The sequence below is a fragment of the Bos javanicus genome, chromosome 9, assembly GCF_032452875.1.
Source record: "Bos javanicus breed banteng chromosome 9, ARS-OSU_banteng_1.0, whole genome shotgun sequence".
Lineage (NCBI taxonomy): Eukaryota > Metazoa > Chordata > Mammalia > Artiodactyla > Bovidae > Bos > Bos javanicus.
This window is the reverse complement of record NC_083876.1, coordinates 62246878-62260039: the sequence shown is the minus strand read 5'-3', so window position 1 is coordinate 62260039 and position 13162 is coordinate 62246878. Positions and strand designations below refer to the sequence as shown.

The 13162-nt window shown below is 38.7% G+C and overlaps 1 protein-coding gene across 7 annotated transcripts in view; it reads left to right on the top strand.

The window, feature by feature from the left end:
• Window positions 1–13162, top strand: part of ORC3 (origin recognition complex subunit 3) — a 75392-nt gene that overhangs the window by 53260 nt on the left and 8970 nt on the right. For 4 of the 7 annotated variants that reach the window (XM_061427853.1, XM_061427851.1, XM_061427856.1 and 1 more), the window contains exons 14-17: window positions 4125–4258; window positions 7329–7408; window positions 8329–8429; window positions 12279–12420. In XM_061427853.1, the coding sequence (XP_061283837.1) occupies window positions 4125–4258; window positions 7329–7408; window positions 8329–8429; window positions 12279–12420 (457 nt within the window). The other 3 variants (XM_061427854.1, XM_061427852.1, XM_061427857.1) reach the window with 2 other exon arrangements.

The following is a 13162-nucleotide window of genomic DNA, read 5'->3' as shown; positions in this document are numbered from 1 at the left end:
AAACTGCAGTCTATACAGTGACCCTGCGTGATTTAGCCCCCCATTACCTCTCTCTGATTTCATCTTCTGCTGCTTGTTCTCGCCTTCCACTTGTGTGGCAAGTAATTTAAATGAGAACATAACACTTTTCTGACATTAATGCTTGTGTTATATATCTCTGAAAGCCAGTCATTTGCTGGTGGCTTTTTGTACTTTGAGATTTTTCCTGGTACAAACATGTTAAGTCGTACTATATACAGTGTTCCACAGCTTGGATTGTTTTTTGTTTTTTGGATTCGTCTGGTTGGTTTTTGTCGTTGCAGGTACTTGTTTTGCACCTAATATTCTACTTAAGGTGCTTCTATAATATCATTGGTAAAAGCATAGATGCCAAGCCAGACTAGGTTCAGATCCTAGCTTGCCAGTTACCAGACTCTGAACAAGTTGCCCAAGTTTTCTGTGCCTCTGTTTTCTCATTTCTTAACATGATAATAATAATAGTATTTGTATCATACAGTGTTGTGGAGATCAAATGATGCCTGGTTATGTGTGCTTAGAAATATTAGTTGTCATCATTTGCATTACTTCACTGTTTATCACTGCTATATAGTATCCCTTGTTTTGAAAGTGTAGCACTTGATTTTATTAGTCCCTTGTTTGATATATGTTTAGGTTGTTTATAATTGTCTATTACAGTTATCACTGAGGGTGAGTTTGTGTTTGCACATTAGTATAATTATTTTCACAAAGTACACACATAGAATTTTTGAGTCCAGAATATAAACACAATTGTATTAAAGTACACTTGCACCAGCAGTGTATCAGTGTTTCCCCACACCTTTGCTGATGCTGGATATTATCAGACTTAAAAAGCTTTCTTTTTTTCTTCTAGCATTTCATGATTGATGGAATAGTTCTTTCCCCACTTCTCACACCGCATTCACATTTTTATTCTTTCCGAAAAATGCTGAGGGTAGTGGTCAGTTTTTTTCAAGCTAGTTATTTCTAATACTCCCCACTGATTTGAAGTGCTACCATTATGTGATGTACCGAATTCTCATATATACCTCTCTTTCTAGACCCTTATTTCATTCTGTTGGTCTCTTACTGTACAAAGTACCATCTGACTTTTGCTATATTAGTAGCCCTGCTACACATACTGAAGTATACAAACATTGTTCCTCAGTTGTAGGAACATGAATTTTTTTTCTAGATAAATTTTAGACTGTTTCTTTAGGCTTTTAAAATATGCCCACTGGAATTTTGTTTCAGAAAGTGTTGAAATGTGGATTAATTTGGAATGAATTTATTTATTTACAGTATTGAAGGTTAGAACTGAAAATGTCTATTCAGGATTTTAATATTTTGCTATGTCTTACACATTTGTTATAACATTCTGTAGTTTTTGTTGCCATTTTGAACATGCTCTTTTTTTCCATAGTTAGGCTTCCCTTGTGGTTCAGCTGGTAAAGAATCTGCCTACAATGCAGGAGACCTGGGTTTGATCCCTGGGTTGGGAAGATCCCCTGGAGAAGGGAACGGCTACCCACTCTAGTATTCTGGCCTGGAGAATTCCATGGACTGTATAGTCCATGAGGTCGCAAAGATTCAGACATGACTGAGGGACTTTCACTTTCACCTGTAAGATATTAATGTGTGTGTACATATACACACATATATGTATTTACCTTATATCCAGACACCCTTTTATATGCTTTAATACTTTTGTAGCTTTCTTAAACTTTCTAACCTTACAGTCATATCATACGCAAATAATAAATTTCATCTTCCTTGCTTATATTTGTACCACTTGCTTCTTTTTTCTTAATTCGTTGTAGACTAGATTCTAGAATGATGTTGAAGAGTAGCGATAATAGCAGGTATCTTTGTTGGTTCATTTTATGTAAATAACTGAATTGAAAATTTTTAATTAATAATTTTATTGGATTGATCACATTGCTAGCTCTAATCAGTGTTACTTCAGGTCTTATTTTTATTAAACCTGGGAGTACTTAAGAAAGTGTAAGGTCATTTCTTATTCTGGAAACAATAGGAACAGAGTCTTTGACTATGAATAAAAAGAGGAATAAGTATCCAAATCTCTAGAAGTCTTCTATACCTGAGATGAAAGAGCCACCCTTTCCAATCAAATGTCATATTAAAAATTATGGCTAGTAAAGTTTGATTTCAAAATTATATGACACAATGCCATTTTTTCCTGCATCCTGAAGATGAATAATAGGGTTTACCCTCCTCAATATTCAGTTTTGTAAGTTGCCCGGGGATAAGAGGTGTGGCTGCCTGTGGCCTGAGAAGCTAGTCAGTCCTTAGGGGCTGCTGGTATGGGTTCTGCCTCCATCAGCATTTCCTCAGCCCTGCCAGCAAGCCAGTGCCTGTGATTACTTGGAGCCTGGCAATGCAGCTCTTGCCTGAGTCTCTTGTCCTTCTGAGCAGGGCTAAAGGTCGGGGATGACAGGTTATTCAGGTGTGTCTGACTTTGAGTTAACTCTCTTGTCTTCATAGTTTGATTCATAGTCTGGGCAATAGGAAGCCAGAAGTTTTAAATAATCTCAAATGTAATCAAGATTTTTATGTGTTGGCTTGGTTTTCTTTGACCTGTTAACTGCCTTTCATTCACAGATAAAGGTTACACTTTGGATAATTATTTCATTGTTGTAGAATGAAGAAGAGATATTTTTCTTAAAATGAGGAAAAAGTTTACTTTTTGTCCACCCCTCTCAGTTTCTACATTTATTGGTTATTTTCTTCATTTGTTTTTGTTTTAGAGTCTTTGTGGTGGGTTTGTTTTTTTTTTTTTTTTTGGTTTGTGTTTAAATTCTACTTGAAGTAATCAGCTTAATTTCTAGGTAATCATAGTCTACTTAGCTTTTTCTCTAACTTAGTAATATTAAATTTTTATTTTGAAAAATTAATTTTTCGTCTTGAAAATATCAAACATAAGATAGTTTTTACAGAATCACTCAGATTCTGAATTTGGCTGCTTTTTCCTGATTAATTTAAGAACTGGTAATCACTATCCTGTTACTGACTGATCTTAGGGGAGAGATCCTCTAAGTAATGACCCTGAAAACAGGATCTTAATTTTAGAATATGTGTTTCTTCTCTGTTTCCTTTAAAAAAAAATTTCATTTTATTTAATTTGGTTGTGCTGGGTCTTTATTGCTATGCATGGGCTTTCTAGTTGCAGCAAGTGGAGGCTTCTCTTTGTTGTGGTGCACGGGCTCTAAGACACACAGGGTTCAGTAGTTGCGGCTCGTGGGCTCTGGAGGATGGACTCAGTAACACAGGCTTTAGTTGCTCCACGGCATGTGCAGTCTTCCCAGGCCAGGGATCGAACCTGTGTCCCCTGGCGAATTCTTACCCACTATACCACCAGGAATGTCCCCTTCTCTATTTCTAACAAAGATTTTCTCTATGGACTTGAAGGAGTTGTGCAATCGTTCTACCTATGCTATAGAATAAACGCAATTGCCTTCCAGTTTAAAGTTCAGTGGATTTACTGACTGGTGTTAATAAAGCTGATAGAAGATATAAAACCTAGCCAAATTGGTAATAAGGAAATCATTGATATACTTTTTGGTCATTTCACATGTGCTTTCATTTAGCATGTGTTGTTATATCCTCAGTGGATGTTTCTTGTCTCTTAATTTACCTTTAGATCTGAAGGAAAGGAAAACTAACCTCCAAAGCCTACTGTGTGATAAATAAGCACTGTGCTAATCTTCAGCTGCATCTTCTCATTGAATTCTTAAGGCTCCATCTCACTTGTGAAATTTGTGAGTTACTGTTTCCATTTTAGAGACAAGGAAGCCAAGGATCAAAGATGTTTAGTAACATGTTCTTTATTACAAAATAGCAAGTGCCAAAGCCAGGCTACAGACCCAGATCTTTGTGAATTTTCCAAGTTGAGCTTCAATTTTTCAAGTTGAGAACTCTTCTGAGTACTTTGCAGTACTTTGAATATCACATCCATTGAGGAAGGTCTCTCCAAAAATAGTTGGTAGCTACAAATAAAGGATTTTACACTGTCTTCTTCTGAGCAGAAACATTTAATATGTAAGCACTGTTTTTTAAGTATATTGATTTTCCAGTTATATTACATCTCGTCACGGATTCTGTTCTAGGTTGTTGGCAAAGGATGAACTGATGGCCATGCTTCAGAACTGTTTCAAGCTTTTTCAGTCCTCTTCTGGAAAGGAGCTTGGCAACACAGCAAAGAAAATAGAGGAGTTCCTGGCCCAGTTTCAGAGCCTTGACGGTGAGAATATAATATCTTGCCAATTCTACTGGCTATGACAGTCATTTGACTAGAATAAAATGGAAAACCCCGTGTTTTGATGCACTGAGAGATGAAGAGATAATGAGTTTTTGATCAGTCAGTATACCAAGCCTCAGAATAGCAGATCTTTGACAACCACAACTAGGCCAAATGGTTCTCTTCCAGCTTTGGTTAAAACAATGAAAACTATCAAATGGGCAAGAAAAAATATTACTTTCTCCAGATGGACTGTTTGGAGGACTTACCTTTAAAAAAAAAATAGGCAGCAAAGAGAAATAAAAAAGAGGTAGTAGAAGGGCATCATAATTAAGAACTCCTTTTAGATGTTGTTTCTTAAGCATTTCATCAGATTCTTTATAGATTTCAAAAACAGTGCATAAATTATTTGTAAGCCTGAAAATTAATAGCTGTGAACTGCTTTCCCAGCAGTGAGGCTCATTGCTATGCTGATTACCAAAATATGCTTGAGGTTTGCTTTAATCAGATTTACAAAGCTTGAATCTCTCAATCCTCAATGAATTGCAGCAGCCTGGCGTTCCTCAGTGTTGGAGAGCATAGTTTGCTTTATCTTGCGTGATCTGCACAGGAATTGGTATGTCTGCCGAATGCTGGAGTGCCTGCTTGTGTGCAGGCAGCCTGTCTTGTGGTCTGATGCACCAGGACTTCTTTGTTCTGAGGGGGCTCCATGAGTTGATACTGATGTTTAACTTTTTGTGGGCTCTTCCCTTGCTCCATTTCTAGCACTAAAGTATGGTACTCCTTGGTAAAACAAAATGACTATGTCCTTCTTATTTTCCCCTATTTAGGGAAATTTTAGTGGAGCCTCGGGAAAAGAAGCAATCTGGTGCGTATAAGCACATAGATTGGACATGGCATGGTGAAAACATTTCACTTAGAATGTCTCTACCAATTTTTCCTGTGTTTGGCAAATGTTCCTTTGTCTTTAAATCCTTTGGATTTAGGAAACTGCTTTTGCTGAAGCCAGTAGAAGATGAAAGAGCCAGTCTGTTTGACTGGAGGGCCACCCCACAGTACAGGGGCTCCCTCCAGGTCATGCTCAGGCATTGCTCTATACTGCATTTGCATGACAGTCTGAGCTGAACCAGTTTCAAATCATAAACATTGTAAAGGACTAAAAACTGGTATCACAGAGATTATTGAGTCCAGCTGCAACAGAAACTAAAGCCCAGGAAGAGAATCCTCTGAATTGAGATCTCAGAGCTAGCCAGGATAGCATCCAGCCTAGAGCTCACATATTTCTTAACTACCATCTCATTATTTTTTTCTCTCCAATTCACAGTCACCACCTAATTATGGTCACTAGGACAGGGAGGGACCACCCTTAAAGATATAAATAGGACAGAAGACTTAGAAGAATATAAGATAAATTAGCTAAATTTTAATCTTTTACAAAATTGGACTTGGATTTTTGTAAAATGAAACTGTAGATATAATCATGTTAATTAGAATTTGTGTAACACAAGCTAGTGAACAAATCTTGTGATGTGCTAATACTAAATAAAGGAATGTGGCTTTTAGAAATGGGAAGGTTGGTAATTAAGATAACAGTCTTCTTCAGAAGAATTTTATAAGTTGAAGCAAAACCAATGTCTTGGATAAATGTACTTCTCTATTTCTAAAAGTGCCATGTTGTTAATAATGAAGTGAAATTAACCCTCCCTTCCCATACTGGGCCAGTAGTAATATTTGACTATATGCTATCTCTGGTTCCTTGACAGTTATTACGTATTACAGTTTAGGTTTAAAATTACATTTGGAGGGTTTGGTAGGTGAGAGTGTCATATGAGATTTATTTTTAAGGCTCTGCAACATGTTACTGAAATCAGATGAAGAGTTTATTAGGTGTTCTAACCTTAAATCATGTCTTTCTTAAACCAAGAATTATCACTAGCTAAAAAGAAATTTATTGTTTGAGAACAAAGCAGATTCTCCAGCTGCATCTTCAATTCAGTTCAGTTCAGTCACTCAGTCATGTCCTACTCTTTGCAACCCCATTAATTGCAGCACGCCAGGCCTCCCTGTCCCTCACCATCTCCCGGAGTTCACTCAAACTCACATCCATCGAGTCCGTGATGCCATCCAGCCATCTCATCCTCTTTCGTCCCCTTCTCCTCCATCTTAGGTTTGGCCAAATAAGCCTTGAAAGTGTGAGATTCCAAAACCTGCCCTGCTCCAGGAAGAGGCTTTCAGAGTTTCATGATCTTTAGAAACACAACTACACCTTTTACAAGATATAGTTTTCTGTTTCTTATGCTGAAGAACCATGATGAATTTTGTGTTTTCATAGATTATCTCAAAACTTTTATGTACTGGCCATTTTAGATGTAAGCAGCATTATGTCCAGAGGAGGCAGTGGCACCCCACTCCAGTACTCTTGCCTGGAAAATCCCATGGGCGGAGGAGCCTGGTAGGCTGCAGTCCATGGGGTTGCTAAGAGTCGGACACGACTGATCGACTTCACTTTCACTTTTCACTTTCATGCATTGGAGAAGGACATAGCAACCCACTCCAGTGTTCTTGCCTGGAGAATCCCAGGGACGGGGGAGCCTGGTGAGCTGCCATCTATGGGGTCGCACAGAGTCAGACACGACTGAAGCGACTTAGCAGCAGCCCAGCATTATGTCAAATACAGTGCATCAGAAGATCGAGGCTAAGTTTGCCAGGGTGTTGTTTTGTTTACATCAATCATGGCATAGTCAGAGAAATACAGTTTAACTTTTTTTAAAAGCTATTTATAATAACACAAACATTTGGAAAATATTTTCCTGTTTGGAGTTTATTTTCATTGTGGTCACATTTTTGAAATTCAGTAGCTGCTTTTTTTTGAAGACCTCTCTGTAGCATAACTTGTGTAATGTTTATTGACCTTCAGTCTCTGGAAGAGATCATTTATCTGATGGAACCTTGATCTCTTGCCACATTAAAAAAAGAAAAAGGATGAAACTTTATTCTCCTTGAAGTAGTAGAAAATGTTTGTTCTCTTGAATGGATTTACCCAAGCTGCTGTATGTCGGTTTTGTATTAAAAGCAGAAACCAAAGAGGAAGAAGATACTTCTCAGTCACAGTCAAAAGGGCTTCAGAAGACGGACCTCTATCATCTTCAGAAGGTCAGATCATTCTCTTTTCCTTCCAGCTACATCCCCTGATGCTCCTGTGTGCTCTTGATTAGCTCTGCTCAGATGTTTTTGTTTTCATTTTAAAATCACAGCTAGGAACAAAGCAGACTTTGTAACTCACTTATAAATTGAACATCCTGTTTACCCCATAGCTATCTTCATTCTCCTTGTAGAAATCTGGAACTTACTAACCAATAAAGATAGAACCTGTTCTGATAGCCTCAGGGAGAAAGAGAATTAATTAATATCAATAATGGAAAATGGGAACATGGTTGCAAAAAGAAATCTGATTATTTATCTGATGTATTTGATTTTCAGTTTGGTCAAATTGAGATTCCAAAGAGATTTAACTCATTAATGTTATATATGTTCCTTGATTTATTTATTTTTTAATGTATATTGATTCATACAGTGTGTCCAATATAGCCTTTTTCAGATAGGTCTCACTTTAGGATCTTGGTTGGCGAAATAAAGAACCTTCTCTGTACCATGATACCAAGTTATGATCATGTAGAATAAAATACCAATCTAAGCAAAACAAAACTTATGGAGTCCATCCTGTTAACATGGCAAAGAGAAGGATTTTTTCTTCTTGGAAGTCCTTTCCTTAAATGAAGTAAAGAGTTGTGGCTAGTGAGCGCACTGGCATATAACATAGTAATGAAGTAAACTGCCCATCTCCTCATTCCTTGAAAAGTCACTTGATGTTTTTTGAAGCAATACGCCTAGGAGGAGAGATTCTTCCCCGTTCTTAAAGATGACAGATAAACACAACCCATCTTGATTTGGTTCTGTTTCTGTACACCCTGTCATATGGAAGGGCATTGACTGCTTCTGCCTGAGCAACAGAGCTCCCCCTCTGAGGGGCTTCCTGTCTCAGAATCACCATAGGTCTGTTCTTTCCTCCACAGTCCTTACTGGAAATGAAGGAGTTAAGAAGTACCAGTAAGAGGCAGACCAAGTTTGAAGTCCTCAGAGAACAAGTTGTGAGCTTCGTTGACAGTCTGGTGAGGTGAGTTTATTGTTGCTCTGCAGAGCTAGAAATCAGGCTTCTTGCCCAAATGACACTGGTGTGATAGTTGTCTTCAGCCAGTGCGGAACTCTTCCGGTTTAGGCTTTATGCTTCTCAAGTCCCTCCATGCAGCTTAGACTTGTAATGTTGATTCCTTTCCCATCCTTATTAAAGCAGCTAACCAGATGACTTAGTTCATTCTTGAATAGAATACAGGCTTAAATTTAACCTGGTTCATTATGCTGACGGGGGAGAGGGGAAGTGGGGTTGGAAATAGAAAAGGATTTTTCTCCTTTCTAGTAACAAAGTGTTTTCATTGTGCTTTATCCTTGTTGTGTCTTTGCTCAGAGCATGCTGGATCTCAGCCAAGCCCAGAAAACAGACAACCCAGCCCAGCCCAGCCCAGCCATAATGCCCTATTTTATTCTGACTGAAGGTTTCTAAGGGAGACCAGTGCAGCTTATGATCATGTCAGCACCAGTGTATAGTGAGAAACGCACTCAGAGTCCGTTTAGAAGTACACTACTCCAACCTGTATTTTAAGATGATCCCTTTCTTGAGAAACTCAAATCATTCAGAGTTTGGATTTCCCAAAAGCCAGCTCTGTAAAATCACCTACCTAACCTGCAGTTGGGACATGCCATCTAGAAAAAAAAATGAGAAGTCTTAAAAATAAAACAAATAGTTTAAAAGTAGGAAAAGCAATTATCATTGCTTATCCTGTTTTTTTAATGGCAGTTCAGTCTCCGCAGCAGACTGGGTACTGAATAGAATCAAGTACTGAAAAAGCAATTCAGCTATTGAAGATGAAGAGTGGTTTTCTGATAAATTACCTGTCCCTCTTGTAAGTGAACAGTTCCATTTTCCAGGACTGTGTGGGGCAGTCATTGTTCCTGGTCACTGGGGAGAAATTACTGATGTCAGGACAGAAGTCAAAAGGATCAACCAAGTGTGACAAAAGGAAGGTTAAAGTGAGAGAAATGTGTCACATAAAAGTGATACAGTGCAACGCTAAAGTGATCTCCTGGCTAAAAACGACCTTGGAGAACTCACAGAATTAACCTTGCCCCACCGGGCTTTCCCGTGCTTATAGTTTCTAGACCCACGTGCCTCGTTCTCTTTTCCCAAGTTGTGACCATTGTAGTTGCTAAAAATAATTTTACAGTGTAATATGGCATAATTTATAGGTCGAATGTCATGTTCTTTTCTGAATTCCCACAGATCCCAAATTGTAGGCTCTGCAACCAACCAGCCATTCCCTTTTCATGACCTTTGATTAATTAATATGTCTGACTTTTCACCTTTCTGAGTAGTTACTGAAATAAAACTGACCATGATTGTGTTGTGAAATCACAAAAATTTCCATACCAGGATTTATTATCTTTCCCAAGATTGAGTGTCCCTGCAGGGAAGAGGTTAGGACTGTGTAGCATGTTAGAGCTAAACAGGACCAAGTCATGCGGCACCTAAAGCCCAGAGAGAGGTTGTGACCTGTGGAAAGTCAAACAACCCCAGTCTGCTGACATCTGACAGAAGGCCCATTCCATTTCCCCACACTGTCCCCAAGGCTCACACCACAGATGTTTACCACAGAGCTTGGAGTTCTAGAGAAAAGAAGTCCTTAAAAGATAAATAACAAGCATTAGACTCCAGGAAGCAAGGAGAGTTCCTAGTATACCATGAGCAGCTCTTGCTGAAACTACTGAGAAATGAGAATAACTTGCCACTGAGTTAACTGTTTTCACCAAAATCAAGCTTCGGCTTTGTAACCCTTGTGGATACTAAAGTGGTCGTACCAGTTCCCCTCAGACCACCTCTTTTGCTTGTAGACTCTGATCTGAGCATCATGTAGAGTTCCAGTGCCAGACTCACTGCTGATTTCTGTGCCAGTCTCCATATTTGTATTTGGATTAAGAATTCTAATACGTGGTGATGTATAGTCCAGTGGAAACAAAATACAGGCAAATATTTTGACTCTGATGGAAGTTCTTTAGATACCCATCTGAAAAGGTCTTCTTCCTTGGTTGCTGCTGCTGCTGCTAAGTCACTTCAGTCGTGTCCGACTCTATGTGACCCCATAGATGGCAGCCCACCAGGCTCCCCTGTCCCTGGGATTCTCCAGGCAAGAACACTGGAGTGGGTTGCCATTTCCTTCTCCAGTGCATGAAAGTGAAAAGTGAAAGTGAAGTTGCTCAGTCATGACTGACTCCTAGCGATCCCATGGACTTCAGCCCACGAGGCCCCTCCGTCCATGGGATTTTCCAGGCAAGAGTACTGGAGTGGGGTGCCATCGCCTTCTCTACCTTGGTAATTACATGAATCTCTAAACATTAAATATAAGGATTTTAAAAAGGGAGAGAAAGACAAATATGAGACAGTATCTTTTCTGAAATTGACCTGATTTGGTTGCCTTGTTAGATTTCCAGTCCTTATTACAGAGTAGGGACTCCAGCATGATCTTTTAATGAACCATCATGTATGATGATTGGGGACAGCCTGAGATTGGGATAGGAAAAGTTTATGGTCGGAAATTACAGTTGGGTAGCCAGCCATCCAGGTAGGCAGCTGGCATACAGAAACCATTCCCAGGGCTACAGCTAAACCGCCTAATCCAGTTGACTTGAGAAGGAGCAGCATCTGGAAGTGAAGTGAGCAGGGGGTCTGGGGCACTTGAGATGGGCAGGATGGAGTTGGTGGGGTGTGATATACATGGTTTGGACCCTCTCTGCCTCCTCTCTTCCTCAAAGCCAGACCACGCAGGTGGAGGAAGTGTCGTGGGATTTTTCTAGGCAGTGTTATCCTCTCCAGGAGGGAAGAAAGCCAGAACACCGGAAAGAAGAGTAATTTCCCTGGTGGATGGGCTGAAGAAGCTGCTTAGCTCTGCCTGCACTGGTGGGAAAAGGAGCTGATACAAATCTGTCATGTGACCAAAATACTTGAGGCACAGGACTGGCTAAACCCCAGGAATCTTTATGAAGGCATTGTGAATTAACTGCTTTAATCGAGCTTGTGACTTATTACTCTGCCTTTGGGTTATGGATGCCAAAGTTTCCCCGTTCTGATTTGCAACTCACTGGGCCACCCAGGAACCATGTACTTTCATGGCTGAGACTGGCTGACAGACTTACTATATATATATTCAGAGTGAAGTTTTTAATGCTGTTAAAAAAAAATTCAGATTTCATTAAAATTGGTTTATTACCTAGTCAGATAAGACAGAAGAATCTCAAATTAGTGATTTTTTTTCAGTAATTGAAATTTTAATGATAGGTGATTTTTTTTAATACTCTGAAGTGAAAATTTAGCCTTTTCTGCCTATAAAGAGGAATTCTAACACATAAAAACTTCACATATATTTATGTGAATATATTTATGTGAATATTTATATATCTCTCATATGAGAGATATCTCCATGATCCAAAAAGATTTCCTAAACTCTTAATTCCAGGTCTGAGGCCTATGTTTAACACTGCCAAGAGTTAAATGTTTGCTATGGTAAGAAATATGACATGTTTCCTAAATAATTCAAGAAAGTATTCATTGACACTTTAAGAAATGCTACCTTAAAGATTTTGAGCAAAAATGTAATTTGTATACATTTGTTCCTAGAGATTTGAATCAGAACTAAGATATAGTTTCCTTTACTCCAGAGAGTAGAAGTTTTAAACAATATTACAGGGAAGAGGTAGAATTGAGGACAGCTGCACTGGATTTTATACTTATTTTGGCTGTTGTTGATTTTGTTTTTTAAGTAAATTGTTCAGTCCTCCACAGAGGAGTAACACAAATACTATATTGAAATGAACCTGTGCTCATCTAAAAGCTGATACCTGACCTTGATGGTTTCAGAGAGTACCTCCTGCCTCCAGACACCCAGCCTCTGCATGAGACGCTGTACTTTAGCTCTGCCCACACCCTTCGCCAACACCTGAATGCCGCCCCTCGCATAGCCCTCCACACTGCACTCAACAACCCCTATTACTACCTCAAGGTAAGAAGTGGACATTTCTCTGACAGTTCAGTTCAGATTCCAGGCTTTATGTAACTTAGAAATAGTGTAAATTTGCTGTTCTAATGAGCAGGGAGCAGGCAGCTCAGTGTTGTACCTCTTTCAGATATTTTAAAAAACCCTTTAGATTTTAGAGGGCTTTTTTCTAAGCCTGTGAACTAACACTATCAACTTTTGATCATGTGTGATTGTCTTCTCTTTCATGTAATAAAACCAGGCCATAGGAGTAACTTGAGTTGAAAATAAGGGAAAGGCTTCTTACAGATGTAACAGCAGATAATTGGTCAAACCTTGTGACTCAGTGAAATTACTTTTAAAATTCCAAATGATTATTTCTGATGGAAAAAGGAAAAACTTTGCAATTTCATCTTGGATTTTAAACCAAAGAAAGATCTACCCTGAGAGTATCTCCAAAACTGAATGTAGATGCCACCAGCAATCTGCTGGAAATAAAACTCCTAAACTCCAGACATATCTGCCAGTTCCAGGTTGTTCTTTAAACAAAGAGTTCAATGACAGGTAACATGATCACTTTAAACATTTCAGAAAGCTGAAAGTGTCAGTTGTTATAGACACACATAAAATAATGTGTTGATAATTTGCTAAGTTAATATTAAATTGCTAATTTGTTAATGTTATCAACTCAAACACCTGGAAATCTTACAACAGAAGATACTTAAGAAGTGACTCCATAAAACATACGAAGACAGTTCTAATGTACTGG